Raw genomic sequence first — 15,978 nt, 5'->3', positions numbered from 1 at the left:
CCCCCCAAAATCTACTGTAGGCCTGGTAATATTTAAAACTAAAACTGGGCAACTTAAAAACAGCAGAATCTAGTTGCTACATACCAGTGGGGGGTAGAGGATGGGTAAGCACTAGAACAGAATTTCACTGTTCAATTACTCTAATTGATTTTTTCAAAAGTAGCATTTAGCACTTATCTCAAATTAACATGGCTGATAATGACAGCTAATTGTATTATCCAGTTATACAAAGAATCACAACATGGGATTTTTATGTTTTAAAAAGTCAGTAATGTGCATAGTGCTTGGGGAAAGACATTATTACAGTTTGAAAAACAGTGTAACAACTCCTAGCATCTTTTAAATATACAAATTTAAAATGCTTCAATAAAGTCCAGTTTAAAAATATAAATATATATATATATATCACCTTAATCTGAATACCAAAAAATTAAGGCTGTATGTAATACCTCGATCTGCACTGACACAGATTACGCCAAGTTACTTTGCATATACTGTGCATTCTTGCATGCTGACTGCAATAATTTATTCTTAAAAAAGCTGAATTACCAAGCACAGTTATGATGAAAAAATTAATCAAGACCTGACCAGCTCAAACAAAAAAAAATACCTTCTCATGTTTCTGGACACTAATATGTGTATTTGAAATCCAGTAGCAAAGCAGAAATTAGGGATTTTGAAAAATCACATAATTAGGTAAGATGTTGGTGAAAGAAGTAATTGGAAAAGAGAGAAAAATATTCACAACAGACTGCTAAGGCTTTCAAAAACGTGCAAGTTTCTGTTAACTAATGGCTCTAAATTGCGCCATTTGGAAATCAGCATCCTGTTAGTGAATACTTTAATAACCAGGCTGCAGTCTCATAAAAATACCTTTTTTCCAGCAGGAGCTGATCTGTCACACTAAACAGTGTAGAGAAAGAATTCCTGTAAATAGAGTATATACACTTCATAGAAGGACAGACGGATGGACTGCAAGAGTGAAGAATAAATGTGACTGTCATACACAAAGTATGTCAGAAGGCTAATATGTTACTTAATATATTACTGATAGATACCAATCAATCTGTTACATTACAGCTATCAACGTCAAACACATCTGAATACGTGAGTCTGGTATACATCCTTGTGTACTGCTTTTGATAAAAACATATACTGTATGTTCTAAGAATTCATTCTCTAAACAGCGAAATACATAAAACACAGTAAAATAAGGTTGCTGTGCATGTAAAACAGCACTGTCCCACAGGAATGTGGAAAGCCAGAATCTCCTCCGACAGCCACAACACACAAAGCAGACTTACATTAACCCAAGAGACTTCATTTTATGGTCTCCATATTGTGCCGCCATAGTTCTCAAATTTAGGCTTTCTTCAAAATTTATTAGGGAGTTTTCTTCTATGCTGTCTGAACAAATTAAAGTACTACATGAAGGTATGCCCATGGATCTCACAACTTTGTATGCATTCTTACATATTCTTGGTTTATGTGATTACGATACAAAAATGGCTGGCTTACTTCACAGCTCTAGAGACCTGGGCTTAAATCTGTCTATGTGTGGAGTCTGTATGTTGTCTGTGTTCATGTGATTCCTTCCACTAAGTATTCAGATTTTCGCACATGTACCAAACATTTGTACAGTATATTGGGTTAATGGATGAGTTTAGAAAATGAACCAATGGATGACTAGAAGATGACGGTTATCTTACAGTTTGTTAAAAATGACACACCACTGACATTTATTATAAAACACCTCTTAAGCCTTCACTTCACACAAAAATGTAAATCACTATAAGGAAATTTATGTGGAAGGAGAATCAGAGCAGCATGTTAATCCAGGAGTATGATAAGTGGACAGCAGACTGGATTTGGAGCTTTAAAGGTTTAAAAGATTAGTGTATGCTAAAAATAAAAAAAAAAGTCTATACAAGAATATTGGAGAGAAAGATCTGACATTGTTTTAGTATTTTACTGTTTAATAACCGTTCAGTGACTATATTTTTTTAATTAAGAGGAACACATTTGCCACCATTTCTATTAGATGGGTTATGTTTTTAGCTTGTCTTAGAACAGATGTATTAAGCCAACTATAAAATATTTCATTTATTAAAATCCAGAACAAAATACCCCCATGTCATTAACTAGGTGATAAGAAAAAAATAGAGGCTTTAGAGTCTTAAAACACAATGGGCTTGAAACAAATGAGAGTTTGTCTTCTGATTCTAAGCAGGTTACTTCATGTTGTTCTCCAGCTAAGGTGTCATGAACACAGACATATCTCAAGTGAGTCTGCAAATATATGTGACAATTTTTTCTTAGACAAAAATCACACTTCACAAATAAGTCCTTAAATACACTTGTTAAATTTATTAACAGAACAGGCAAAGACGCGTATTAGGTGAACTGGTGACTGACAGTGAAGATGTGTGCAGCAGTGGGCCCTGCAAAGGACTGGCATCAAGTCCAGAATAGGTTCCTGCTTTGTACCTAATGCTGTCAGGATAGGGCATGACAATGCTTTAATCTTAAAATGGGATGAGGGTTTTCAGAATGTTGTGTAACCAAACTAAAAAAACAATAGTGAAGCATAAGTGTATACTATTCAAATAGAAACCTGAATAGAGAAAGTAAACAGTCCAATATATTACATAACATGAAAACATTTATTAATAAAAAATTATAAGCACTTGTGTAATGCTGTGAAAAGGTTAGTGTGTGCCCCAAAAGGAAAACTTAAAGGTTACCTACACATTGAAAACTAAAAAGTAAACCTATTCTCTTTTTCTGATTTAGGCTTTCAGTGTTGAAGTAACCTTTACTTTTTCCTACAGCTATTAAATGTCATCCTACTTTATTTTATATTTTAGACAAGTGTGAACAGTTCTCCAGCTGTTCAAGCCTCCTCTATAAGTGCATTTTGTGTACTTGGTGTATTGTCTCTGCTCCTGTCAGCAATCTTGCGCTTCCAATTTCACTCTCGCTAATAAAACATGCTTTAAGACAAAAGAAAACTTCACTCAGTTTGATTACCAATTGAGAGTGAAATCCACATCAATAAAGCAATAGGAAATAAAGCCAAATAGCCAGATTGTTTCTAAGTCAACAATGGTACTGTGGCAAAGCTATATATTGCTCCACATGCCCAATAACGAGTTGGCAGTTAAAGGTATAGATCTAATGTTTAGGAAATGACATCACAGAGAAATAGTATTGGAAACTAAAAGGTCAAAACAGCCTTTAGTATTCTTACTTTTACCAAAGCAAGAATACAAACGCAGAATGAGCAGTTGTAATACATGTTTAGTAATAACAAAATGGCAATCTTACATTATTGCAAATTTAAAGTGTTAAAATTACATTTCCATAATTGGAAGGGATTATAAAAAGTAGACAAAACTACTTTGTAAAAAATCTCTCTATCCCTCCATCTATTTTCTCATCAGTGCATCCAGTTCAGTTTAATTGAGCTGGATTCCACTGTTTAATGCACTTCCTCAAGTCACAAATCCTTAAGCTGTAAATGTATTAATTCTATCATGTAAAGTAAATGTTCTACATTGAGAAATGGAAGTCATTGTAAACAATGCTAGTTTCCTGAAACATGATATTTTAAATCATCTTTTCATGAAAAAGAAAATGTGCACAGGAGACATTTACTTTTCAAAGGGTAACCTATTCTTGTTACAACAAGCTGTTTAGAAAATATTATTTCAGTTTACTCAGGTTGGTTGGTAGCTCCCCCATATTCCCCTCCGGCCTTGTGCATACTTCTGACACAAATCCTCCTAAGGTCATGCACTACTATTTTCATCCATGTAATCTTTGGGTAAACACTTTTTTTCTTCACAGTAAGACACTACAGATATTCTCTGTGCCTTTCTCATGCAACACACCACCTCATCCTTTATATTCCATCAATCATCTATATATATAATTCACTAAGGCAAGACACCCATGGAAAGGCAACACAACCATGAAAAGCACGCCGGAAAGGGCGTGGATTCACTAAGCCGCCGACAAGTGAGACACCTATGGCGCACGCAGGAAGGAGCCACGCCCACCAACTCCAAGACCATTGGATACGATGACAACTCGCAGGGCCACGCCCACCAACTCGGATGTGAGGACACAGAAAAAATGGAGTCATTTATATTCGTCTGTCATAGAGGCCACATGCAGTGCAGGTCAGGTTAATGTCATGTGCATGTCATGCACCTCCAAGCTACGTTGACTGTTCATAGAGGCATGTTTCTCGCAGAGGTGAATCGCCATATGCAGTGTGTGAAACGGTTTGCGAGGGGTATCCCATGGGATTCTTAAAACAATCCTTTACAACTGAGGTTAAAGCACAATGAAGTAAGCAGTCTTTAAAAACCGAGTTTTCGGTTATGACGCACGACCGCGTGCACCATAGCAAACTGTTTTACACGCTACATACAGCAATTCACATCCGCGACAAACATGCGTCTTCTTAGATGCTCCTGCAGGAACACGGAAGACGTTTTCCTGCCCACCAACAGTCCTTTTTCACCGGCCGGCGTCTACCCTCGCTCTCTAGGCATTCACACTGCCTGCCCATTCTCCTGGACGCAAAAACTCACCAACCACCCAGTTAGTCACTTTCGTCTGTGGTAAGAGTCCACATACATGTCTGAGCAACTTGTGTTGTATTTTGCTCTCTCCAGAGTTCCATCTTTTCATTCACTTACTGTTGTATTCTCACACCAACCCGTTTTAGACATCCGTGTCTTTCCAGAAGTGTTTCGCATTCAATAAATAATTATGCATGAGATTGGCCGTGTGTCTACCCAGCGCAGAGAGGCGTGGGTAAGCCGTTGAACCCCATTCGGGCTGCAAGCCGTGGAATTCCCACTAAGTGTGACTCATACGCTCCCACTCATTACGTCCCTACCCTTTGTGCACACCCCCCTCCTACTGTGGTCGGGTATCTTGGTGGATTATATATAGAAAAGCAGCCAAAACCGAGGGGTATCCCATGGGGTCCTTAAAACATTCCTTTACAACTGAGGTTAAAACACAATGAAGTAGGCAGTCTTTAAAAAACGAGTTTTCGGTTACGACGCACGACCACGTGCACCATAGCAAACTGTTTTACACGCTACATACAGCAATTCGCATCCGAGACAAACATGCGTCTTCTTAGATGCTCCTGCACTTTGTTCACACACCCCTCCCACCTTGCTACTACCGTGGTCGGGTGTCTTGGTGGATTATATATAGAAAGGCAGCCAAAACCGCACAGAGCAATGAAAAGTCTAGAGTTCCATCTTTTCATTCAGTTTCTGTTGTATCCTCAAACCCTCCCTTTTTAGACAACTGTGTCTTTCCAGAGGTGTTCAACCATCAATAAATAATTATGCGGCGTTTGTTATGCCGCGGGTTCACTATTGTGTTGTATTTTGCTCTCCAGAGTTCCATCTTTTCATTCGCTTACTGTTGTATTCTCACACCAACCCGTTTTAGACAACCGTGTCTTTCCAGAAGTGTTTAGCATTCAATAAATAATTATGCATGACATTGAGCGTGTGTCTACCCGGCGTGGGTAAGCCGTTGAACCCCATTCGGGCTTCAAACCATGGAATTCCTACTAAGTGCAACTCATACTCTCCCACTGGTTGCGTCTCGACAAACATGCGTCTTCTTAGATGCTCCTGCACTTTGTACACACCCCCCGCCCACCGCGCTACTACCGTGGTCGGGTGTCTTGGTAGATTATACTGTATATAGAAAAGCGGCCAAAACCGCACAGAGCAATGAAAACTCTACGTCAGTCACATGTACATCTGGACTGTGTAAAGACGACGACTCAAGTGACGAGTTGGGGGTGGGCACATGAGCGGGCAGTGCATACTGAATGAGAAATCAGCAGACTAACATGACGGACAGAGCTGAATGGACGTCCTTCTCTCCTCCCGTTCCACACTCCGCGCCGTCCACCCCCATCCCTCCGTCTGGCAGGAGAAGGCGCGAGGACCGTCCGCCAGTTTTCAGTCACGGACGATTGTGTGTTGGTTCGTTCCGTGCATTGTTACAATGTTGCTTTTCTTGCTGATTTATTACATTACCGATTTTTCAAATGTTAATTTTCTCCCTACCGGCCTGATTATGCGGCGTATGGGTTGGCTAGTTTCTCTATATTTCACTTCTCTTCCTATACCTACTGTACTGGAAACAATCAATCTCATAAATCTTATTTCAGTCTTTTACTATTTTCTTTTGTGTTTTTTATTCACCGTTCATGACTTTTTTCATAGAATGATCACCTCACATCTTGCATTTTCCTCCCTTTCAGTGCTGCAGAGGCTACCATTACAAGTTAGAATATGATAAAGTTCCTAGTTACTTCCTCCACCATCATCATCATGAAGAGCAGTGCAGTCTAAGCTGTTCCCTAGTGGAGTCCCACATCTGATTGCTTCCTATTCTTCATCTTTTATATAGATGTATCAAGATCACTCTTACAAATTCTACCATCAGGTCATAAGACATTTCAATAACTACTCCTTAATATCATAGCCACACTCATAACTATATAAATACAACTATCCAATATTAAACACAATGTATATAGTTGTGTTTATTGTTAGATTTATTTATTGAATGTTGTGTCATACTTCTGTTACTAATCTGTAAGTTACATTAAAGCAAGAACTTAATTGCATTTTGTGCACATGATAACAAACTTCAGTTGGAACTTGAACATCGCTGGACACAATAGCAATGAATCCAAACTACTTTTTAAATATCCCCCTTAAAGTAATACTCTATTGAAAAATTATATTTTTTAATACATTACCTACCCCATGTACTTTGTAATGGTGGAGGAGAAAAGTTTTTCATCTCAGACTTCACAGCCTGCCTCTCCCCATCATTCTTTGGTGAAGAATCCCATCTTAAATTCAAAATCTGAACACTGCGAATCTTTTGGTTTCCTGTTTATGTTCAAGTTGTTTTGGAATTAACTATTTAACAATATTTTAGCCAAAAAAAGCATTTGTTTTGAATGTTCTGAGCAAGCAACTTGATCATGGATGTGTGGATTATGCAACGCCAGTAAGGTGAGCTTTTTTCCCCCCCATGGTTGTTTTTTCTCATTGTCTTTGTACAGCATTGGTCACGACTGACTTCTGTTATGCCATAAAGTTCTTTCTTTCTATTTTGCATGAGAACATGAGATACACAGATGTTTAATGCTGTGTTCTCCCTTTCTTTTAATGCTTTCTTGCATTTAACACATTGCAATGACCCTCAATTGCTCCATTCAGCTATGATCTTATGTTTTCTCAAAACCAAAATCATTCTGCCTTTCTGCAGCTTATATATGTACTTCCTTCAGGTATTCCTAATCTTATTACTAATCTAACAAGAAGACGCCTTCAGCATTTTTCAATCAATTCATACCCACTACATGCTGTATTTCTTTTGCAATCTGATTTTAATTATCTAAACTACATTTCTTTTTCCTTACTCATTTGGCAGCTCATTTAAAATGACTGTCTCTTGTGTTTTCTAAGCCTTCACACTTTTACTTCAGTTTGCATCCTTCAAAAATGACTTTGACTTTTCCTGTTTCACATTTTGTCACAGCACCTCCTCTTCTTCCAAACTGCCTTTGCTATGTCAGCATCCATCCCACCATCAAGTCATCTTGCTTCTCAGCAGTCCTTTTTTATAGCCAAAAACATCAAACACACAAATTCACAAACTTCTCCTTGAGATGGTACATGTAACTCTGGGAATTCCTGCGGTATCCATCTTACAATGCATAGGCCCATCTTTCATAACTAAGAAATCAGCAAGACATCAAAGTAAAGAGCATGGAATAAATACAGAAGCATGTATCTAAAAGAACTGAAACTGTAAAATCCCACTTAAGAAATACATTACACTTCTAAGGAGATGGAAAAAAGGAAAGGACAAGTCATATGATATGCTGAATCATTGTAAATACAATAGGCAGCCTGACACATGGTCTGTTTTGGGTAAATTTTGGACATTAAAGTTGCTCTTTTATAAGCCTATGGTTCGAAGAGTAAAGAAAAAAAAAAACACAAAACTTTACAAGTCATTATGGACAAGCACTTTAAAAGCATAATCCATAATTCACTATTATACAACAACCCAGAATATAAAAAAACATCAGGTTCATTATTTGTAAATTCAGTTCTTTTTGTAGTTTCAAAATAATGACTATTCTTATCTGTTATTCATTTAAACTGATCTCTATCAAACCAGCAAATTAAAAATATCTTTCACACTAGCAAATTACAATTCTTTTATTTAATACATCAGAGCAGACTATGACAAAAAAGATTTTCATCAAACTTACCCAGTGACTGGTAGAGTTCAGTCATCTTAGGATGATCCCAGCAGGTGGTCTGTGTTTGGTGGCTATAATAAATAAAGAGATGTATTAGAAATGCCAGAACTAACAGTGCCTTCGACGTTTCATTTTTTCATGAGCTTAAAGAAGTGTTAAGTCTTGACATTTATGGATTTAATTTCCAGATACAATAACTGGGTAGAAAATAAATAATACAAAACATTAACATGGGCCATACACTGCATAACTAAATGTTTTACTTTCAGCTGGATGAACAAAGGTTTAGGTAAACTCTAATTATTAGAATCTGAAAGTGATAGGTTAGATAGAGTACATAATGACCACTGGAAGTCTACTTATGATGTACCCAAATTTTAAAATTCATAGCAAATAATGTAGGTATACCAACCAATACTGCATGGAAAAATATCTGCAGAGTATTAGGTAGCGAAAGAAACAACCAGCCTGAGACTATATTCTGAAAATGTTTGCTAAAACAAAGTGTATAATTGGCCTATCCATTTATAGGTGGAGGCTTTTTTTAAACTTTCTTTTCATAATATGATGACACTCTATTACCAATTGTATATTTAATCGGGGAATGCCAGCTTACTAGGAGAAAATAAGTTAAGAAAATGTCTGTGGCAGTATTGTAATTATAATTAGTTGTGAGACACTGTTGTGGGTCTCACTCTCTCTTTCAATACAATACATTATGCTACTTGAACATGGGGCTAATTTACAACACATCAATAACAGTAAAATTATTTACCACAATCATGTGGGCTGGTAAATACAATCATAAGACTTCAAAAACAAAATACAGTTTTGAGGATATAATTGATTCCACCTTATAACAGACATAGACAATTCACAGACAATTCACCATCATAATGACATGCACAGAACAGCTTCTTTCGTTCATGGATAATGCTGGCAAAGTAAGTTCATAAATCAGCAAAAACCAAAGACACTAAACAACTTAACAGTACCACTTGTAAGCACTGCTCAACAAAGCAGACTTAGAAAATGGATGGATTAATGGATAAAAGCACTGTGGTTCATAAAGTGTGGTTCTAAACCGGGTTGCCCAATGCGTCGATCGCAATCAACCGATAGATCACAAAGGTAGTGGAGGTAGATCGCGTTGCATTCCAAAAAAATTTTTTTAAACGTTAGTCTATATATCCTCCCTATGGCATTTGCCACTTGATTGACATACAGGGCGGCCAGTCTGAGATCTCTTTTCTTCTAAGACACTGGTCATTCCACACACACATTCAAACGCGCGAGCTACTGCAAAACTCCGGCTGTGATCGAGTTAGCCTTCCAATTTATATCGACTAAAGAAGGGATTTTTTAAAAAAACATTGTTTGGGGAGGGTATGGGCTGGATGTAGAAATGGAAGAGGATTTTTTTTCTCACAATGTCACAATCGAAGTGCGTTTGTCTGATCTGTCAATCTATCATTGCTATTCCAAAGAAGGAAAATGTGGAAAGGCACTTTCGAACTGTTCATAAAAACTACGAAACTGACGTCCTTCCAAAAAGTGATCTGAGAAAGAGAAAGGAGACGGAACTAAAATCGCAGTTAATCGGACAGCCATCATTTTTCACTCAGCTGAATTCAAAAGCTCCTTGACTGCATTATTCGACTCTACTTATTTATGCAAGTCAGCCTTTTCTCACATGAAGATTATTAAATCCAAATACTGTAATGGCCATAAATATATTAAATTGTTATTGTGCCATAAAAGTTATTCAGTTATGCAAGGTACAACAACATATATTTTATGCATAAAGTATACTTATATATACAGTATACTGTATATATACAGTATATATATAATTTTTAATGTAGGTAGATCATTTCGACCTGGTCATTTTAAAAGTAGCTCGCAAGCAGAAAAAGCGTGGGCTCCACTGTTCTAAACCTATGCCTTCACATCCATGACACATTTTAAAGTACGGCGGCTACTTTTACATGTGGATTTTAAATCCTTGGCCCATGAGCTCCTACATATTAGCATGTTATAATGGCATTCATTCCACAGATGACTAAGGTCTTTTGGTTGAGAAATACTGTTAAGCATATACATGTGGGAAAGTCTGCCTCTGCCAATTTTGTTTTCAATATAGAGCTACTAAACTGTTCACTGCTGTGCCACTGATTTAACATGCAAGAAAATGTAACATGGCATAACATTCTGGTGTGTGCATAGGCTTGGTTAGCTGGTTTGAAATTTGAAACATTTTAAAAATTTCTAGTCACTTTATCAAAGAGTTTGCTATCACAATTTTATTTATTACATATTTATGTAACAGTGAGTCATATTCAAAAATAACAATGATAATAGAATGTATTCATATTATACATAAAATGTTTTTACTACCATTTTACAATATAATGTGGTTGAAATTGCTTTCATTGACAGCAGATTTCAACTTACGTGATAAAAAGATTAATGTGAAATTGTTAGGTGCTGGATATGGAGGGTCTGTGGCTAATTGTATTTTTAAAATCCTAAATATAAGATTTTAAAAGGAAGTACCAGACAGAGATTTTAAAATCTGTGTTGAAAATTGTGGTTGCATCTGAATATGGCAGATAGTGTATCACTGTGGCACTTTGCCAATAAAATATAGATACACAGATAGAAATTTATAGTATCAGAGAAATACAGAATCCTTATAATCTTTAGATAATGTAGCCATGAGGTTGTTTTTAGTGTAAAGAACATACAAGGTTAGTCCCTGAGCCGTCTTTCATACATGCCAACAAGTTAAGCTGCTTTTACTATTTTTACTTTTACAGATATTATGTTATTAATTCACTATGCATTCAAAGAGTAAGAGAAGTGAACTGCTGTGACTGAGGTTTGCGTAAGATGCTGCACTGCTGCAGATTACTACAGTTTGGAGTGACAGCAGAAGCAGGACTGTTAGCATATAATGAGACCCTGTATTCTGGTCTCGAAGGAATCAGCACTTACCTTATACTGTGAAAAATAAACAATGTCATTATTACTTTTTTAAAATGAATAAATAATATTACTAGAGAAATGAATAAAATATATACGGATCTAATGTCATGCAGTGACGTGTACTTCCTTCAGTGGGCACAACAGCAAATATTTGACCGTTTTGCCATCAGGAATGGCAGTCAAATGAGTAAAAGAACAAAAATGTAAAATACATACAGCACATGCTGAAGTAATTACTCTCAAGGTAAAAATGAAACACTAAACTAATTCCTACAGACAGACAAGTTTACAAATTTGCCATTGCTTCTCAATGGGAGATTTTGAAATTTAAAAAAATTCAACAAAAATGGAATAATCCCGACAAATTTCCTTGAACAATAAGTGTGTAAAGTTTTAACAACTGATGAATCATTTCAGTCACAGACATCAGTATTGCAATATGGCATTGCATGCAAACACACCTAATAGTTATGTTTAAGACTTTAAAATGTCCCAGAAAAGCTTAAAGACTCTGGTTGAATTCTGTTTATAAGTTTGCACATCTGTGTATGAAAAGAATGCCATGGAATTAATGTTTTACTGATTTAACGGAATGATGAGAAAGGGCCTTATCAATTAATACTTCAAAAATAGAACGGAATCCAGCTATTAAAAAAAGAATATGCTAGGTCAATATGCCTCAAACATGCCACAGCTCATCTATAATTTTTCAACAATCACATGCTGTATATTTAATTTAAAATTGTCTAAAATTTTCCCAAGGAAAGATACAACCTCTGTGTGAAATCTTCAAGTACCAGCATCGCTAGGTCACATGTTTGGGGATGTCCTACAATTAAAAAAGTTTGGCCAAACAATTATGCAGATATTTTTCGATAGCCTTGAATTTAAAGCACCCTTAAATGCCTGAAAAGCAGAACGCAGACGAATAGCAGATGGGTTAAATGCATTTACACTTATTTTGCCATGACTGGAAGAATCCAAATCCACCTTCTATAACCTCAACATAAATGGGAAAACAATGTTTTTTATATTGTCTTTCTCTTTATGAGGTTGTGTTCAAAACTTTCTCAGAACATGGACAGAACTCATTAATGTAATCTAAAAGTAAACATGATAGACCTGTGCTTAAGTTATAATTATACAAATATACAAAGAACTGTTTCAGATGGGGTTATTCATTTACAGTGCTTTTGTTATCAGGTTGGGGGTTGAATGTTGAGTTCTTCTTGGATTGCTTTCAAAGTAAACATTAAAACAAAACACAGCTTAATCAAACAAATGGGAATGTTTTGTTTCCAAATTAAAAAAATATATTTTTACACTCTCAAAATATACTACAGAAGCTTAAAGGGCCTGTTTGAATTCTGAATGTAACTTTGCACGTGGACTATGTCTTAAAACGGATGTGCTGGTTCAGAACAGCCAAAAAATAAAAAAATGGTTACAGACTTTAAAGTCCTAATTATTGAATTTGTAGTATTAGATATGTATTCTATCAGTGAAGCAATTGGCATTGTTAACATTGTTAGCAGTGATTCCTGATGGAAACACTGTACAAGAGAATGCAATTTTGCATTTCTACTTTAACTTGAAATATGCATTAAGGTTGAAGGTTGAAGAGAATCAATGGAAAGTTCCACTTGGTTAACATTAAAGAAGGATTTCTTAAAGTTCTTGCAGTGGGCTGCTTTACTCATACCCACAATTAAAGTAGCAGCTTTATCACCTTTCAGATGTTATGGCAAATGGATGAAATTCTGAAACATAGCTACTAGCAAAATACACAGGCAGTACAAATGACTCATAATTACTGACAGCCACTGGTCAAATTTCAGTTCAGAGCAACACATACTGTATGTAGTAGACAACCATTAAATAGGCTGCTTAAAAACAATATAACATAAGGCTTTAGCACAATTCTATACAAAATAAGAAACTAACAGAAATAACAAGTGAACCCACACTACGCGACTCTTCAATTCCACCCTTGGAACATTAACATTATACTGTACAAAGTTATTGTCTGTTTTACCTGCATTTTTATCACTCTTTAATTTAATATTGTTTTTTATCAGTATGCTGCTGCTGGAGTATGTGAATTTCCCCTTGGGATTAATAAAGTATCTATCTATCTATCTATCTATCTATCTCCAACTAGTCAACTTATGTACAGTACAGTAGTTCACAGACATTATTCAACATTCGTATTTGTTCTCTTTGTAATAATGATAAACAAACAGTAAGTCAACTTTCATTGTAACTCGGTTCTCTTCACAATTACTAATACCATACAGGTGGCAGGATATTTCAATTATCTATAAAGCCACACATATTGATAAAAGTTTAGTATACTGTATGTCAATGTGTCCAGAAGTGGTCAAATAAATTTAACGTTTTCCAAAATGGCCACTTCATGACAGATTAAGACCTCTCATATCGTCTCTCAGAAACACTGACTGACCTCCCAAGGTACAGAACAGACTTTAATTACAAACCAGTAGAAAAAGCTGCTTTAACAAATTCATTTCTAAATTTCGTAGTGAAATAAAAAATACTAAATAATGTGTGGCCTAATAAATCAAAACTTCACAAACTGCACTTGGTGCAATGCTGCTCAAAAATCATAGCAAAATTCATGACTGTGCCAAACTGAAAATGAAAGACATAAAATAACATGTACAGCACCAACAGGGCTTGTTCATCAATATACTACTTTGAATACCTCTCTTTATATAGAGTACACCCCATAATTATTGATGCAAACACTGTTAAATTTGGCTTTAATTAAAAAAAAAGTCTGAAAAAGGGATAGCACGTAATTCATTCTGTATAAATCTGAATGTAAAATGCATGCTTCCTGCAGCCATTTGCTTTCATCTGGCCAAACAAGGAAGAGATTTACTCAGAACCAGCAAATAACACTTTACATCTAAGACAAGATTAAGGGCATCCTGGAACTTATCAAAAATACCATATTCACTTTACAATTTATAACCACTACACTAGTATTACATGTTCCATCTCATTTTCTTTCTGAATTTAAAGAAATGTTCATTTTGCTGTAAGTAAGAAAGTTTATCTTGAGGAGTGTCTTATATGTGCACACAGACCCACACTTTAAAATAAATTTAAAAATACCCAACTGACAATTTTTATACATGATGACAGGAAAAATATGCTGTCTTAGAAATACATCCTCTAAAAATCAGCCATTATCAAGACATAATTGCCTGCTTTCCAAAATAATTCCTCCAAAAGCTCAAATTAATCATATAATCACTTGATTTGGGTTTCTTCACTTAAATTTAGACAACTTAATAACTTAACAACATACTCAAATTTACATTAAAACACATGGAAGACATATTTACTAATGTAAAAAATAAGCAGAAAATGTGGTAAGTCAAGTGTTGGATAAACATAAACTAGTAGAAAAGCTTTCAAAAAAACTTCCCCAAAAACATTTTTGTAATGTCTATATGGCTAAAAAAAAAAACAAAAAGAAGCTATGATTCATGTGCATATTTTTCATTTGCATAGCTATTATTCACACTGGCTTTATTTTTGACTTGCAGATGATAAAATGATATAAATTCACTGCCATACGGCTTTCGCAACCTTTAAGTAACTAAGTTTCTATACTTGATATTTCACACTGAAAGTGTAAAGTATTTTGTAGAGATCAGCGAGGCAAAAAAAAAAAGCAGCTGTCCAATAGCGCATTTTGAGGTTTATTTCTTGATACTAGAATTTTGAAAACCAGCTCCAGATCATTTTATACCTTGAACCCATTAGAAAGACTGCATTATCAATGTGAGTTAAATTCAGCAAATAAAGAATGAACAGAGTTTTCTTAAAACAAAGAATAGATAATCTATCCCATCCCCATTAAACAGACTGACAAGGAGCCTTGGGGCTCAAAACAGCTTCAAACTACCTTTAGAGCTGTTATAATACATTTTGCTATAATATTAAGGTTAATGTCATTTTGCTTTGTAGATAAGACCCTCAGGGATTGTTTTGTCGCAGATCCAGTGACAAAGGGTGGTTTGTTATAATACATTTTGCTATAATATTAAGGTTAATGTCACTGTCTTTGTAAAACACTTTTAAAGGATTCATTCACATATGCAGGCTAAGTTTGGCACACAGGGGCTAGTCTGCCTGCATTTAGAAAACCATTACTTTAGCAGTTTGCAGAATGAACGAACTGCAGTGTAGGCATTATGCTATTCTTGTTGGAGGTGGGGTTGAATCTTTACTGTCCTTGTTTGGAGACCAGAGAAAACCAGCACATGGAGCATCCAGTATATAAGGCTTGGACAACTGCCAAATCCTTTGAAGCCGGTGGACGGAAGAATATGTCATCCGTCCAGAAAAGGCGCAGCGGACGAAAGATGGCAGACTGCGTAGATCAAGATTCCCACCTTGATAAAGTTTGTCATAGGCTTCCCGTCTGTAATGCCGCGTAAACCGTCATTAAAGAAAGCTAAGTATATATCTCTGATGTGATTTATAACCGCCGTAATCACTATGGGAGGGATATCGCCTTTTAATATCATATCTCTATATTTTTGGTTACTTAAAATGCCGTAATTTAAAAGAACGTATTCCAATTAGGGGGCTTTTGCTTCTAAAGGAAACAA

The 15,978-nt window shown here is 35.8% G+C and overlaps 1 protein-coding gene across 15 annotated transcripts in view; it reads right to left on the bottom strand.

Moving 5' to 3' along the window:
• dmd (dystrophin) overlaps positions 1–15,978 on the bottom strand; it is a 2,654,580-nt gene that overhangs the window by 152,358 nt on the left and 2,486,244 nt on the right. For all 15 annotated transcript variants that reach the window (XM_039745194.1, XM_039745193.1, XM_039745197.1 and 12 more), the window contains one exon: positions 8,351–8,412. In XM_039745194.1, the coding sequence (XP_039601128.1) occupies positions 8,351–8,412 (62 nt within the window). The remainder of the gene's footprint in view (positions 1–8,350; positions 8,413–15,978) is intronic.

Source organism: Polypterus senegalus, chromosome 2, assembly GCF_016835505.1.
Source record: "Polypterus senegalus isolate Bchr_013 chromosome 2, ASM1683550v1, whole genome shotgun sequence".
Classification (NCBI taxonomy): Eukaryota; Metazoa; Chordata; class Cladistia; order Polypteriformes; family Polypteridae; genus Polypterus; species Polypterus senegalus.
The sequence above is the reverse complement of the archived record's forward strand: the minus strand, read 5'-3'. Positions and strand labels throughout refer to the sequence as shown.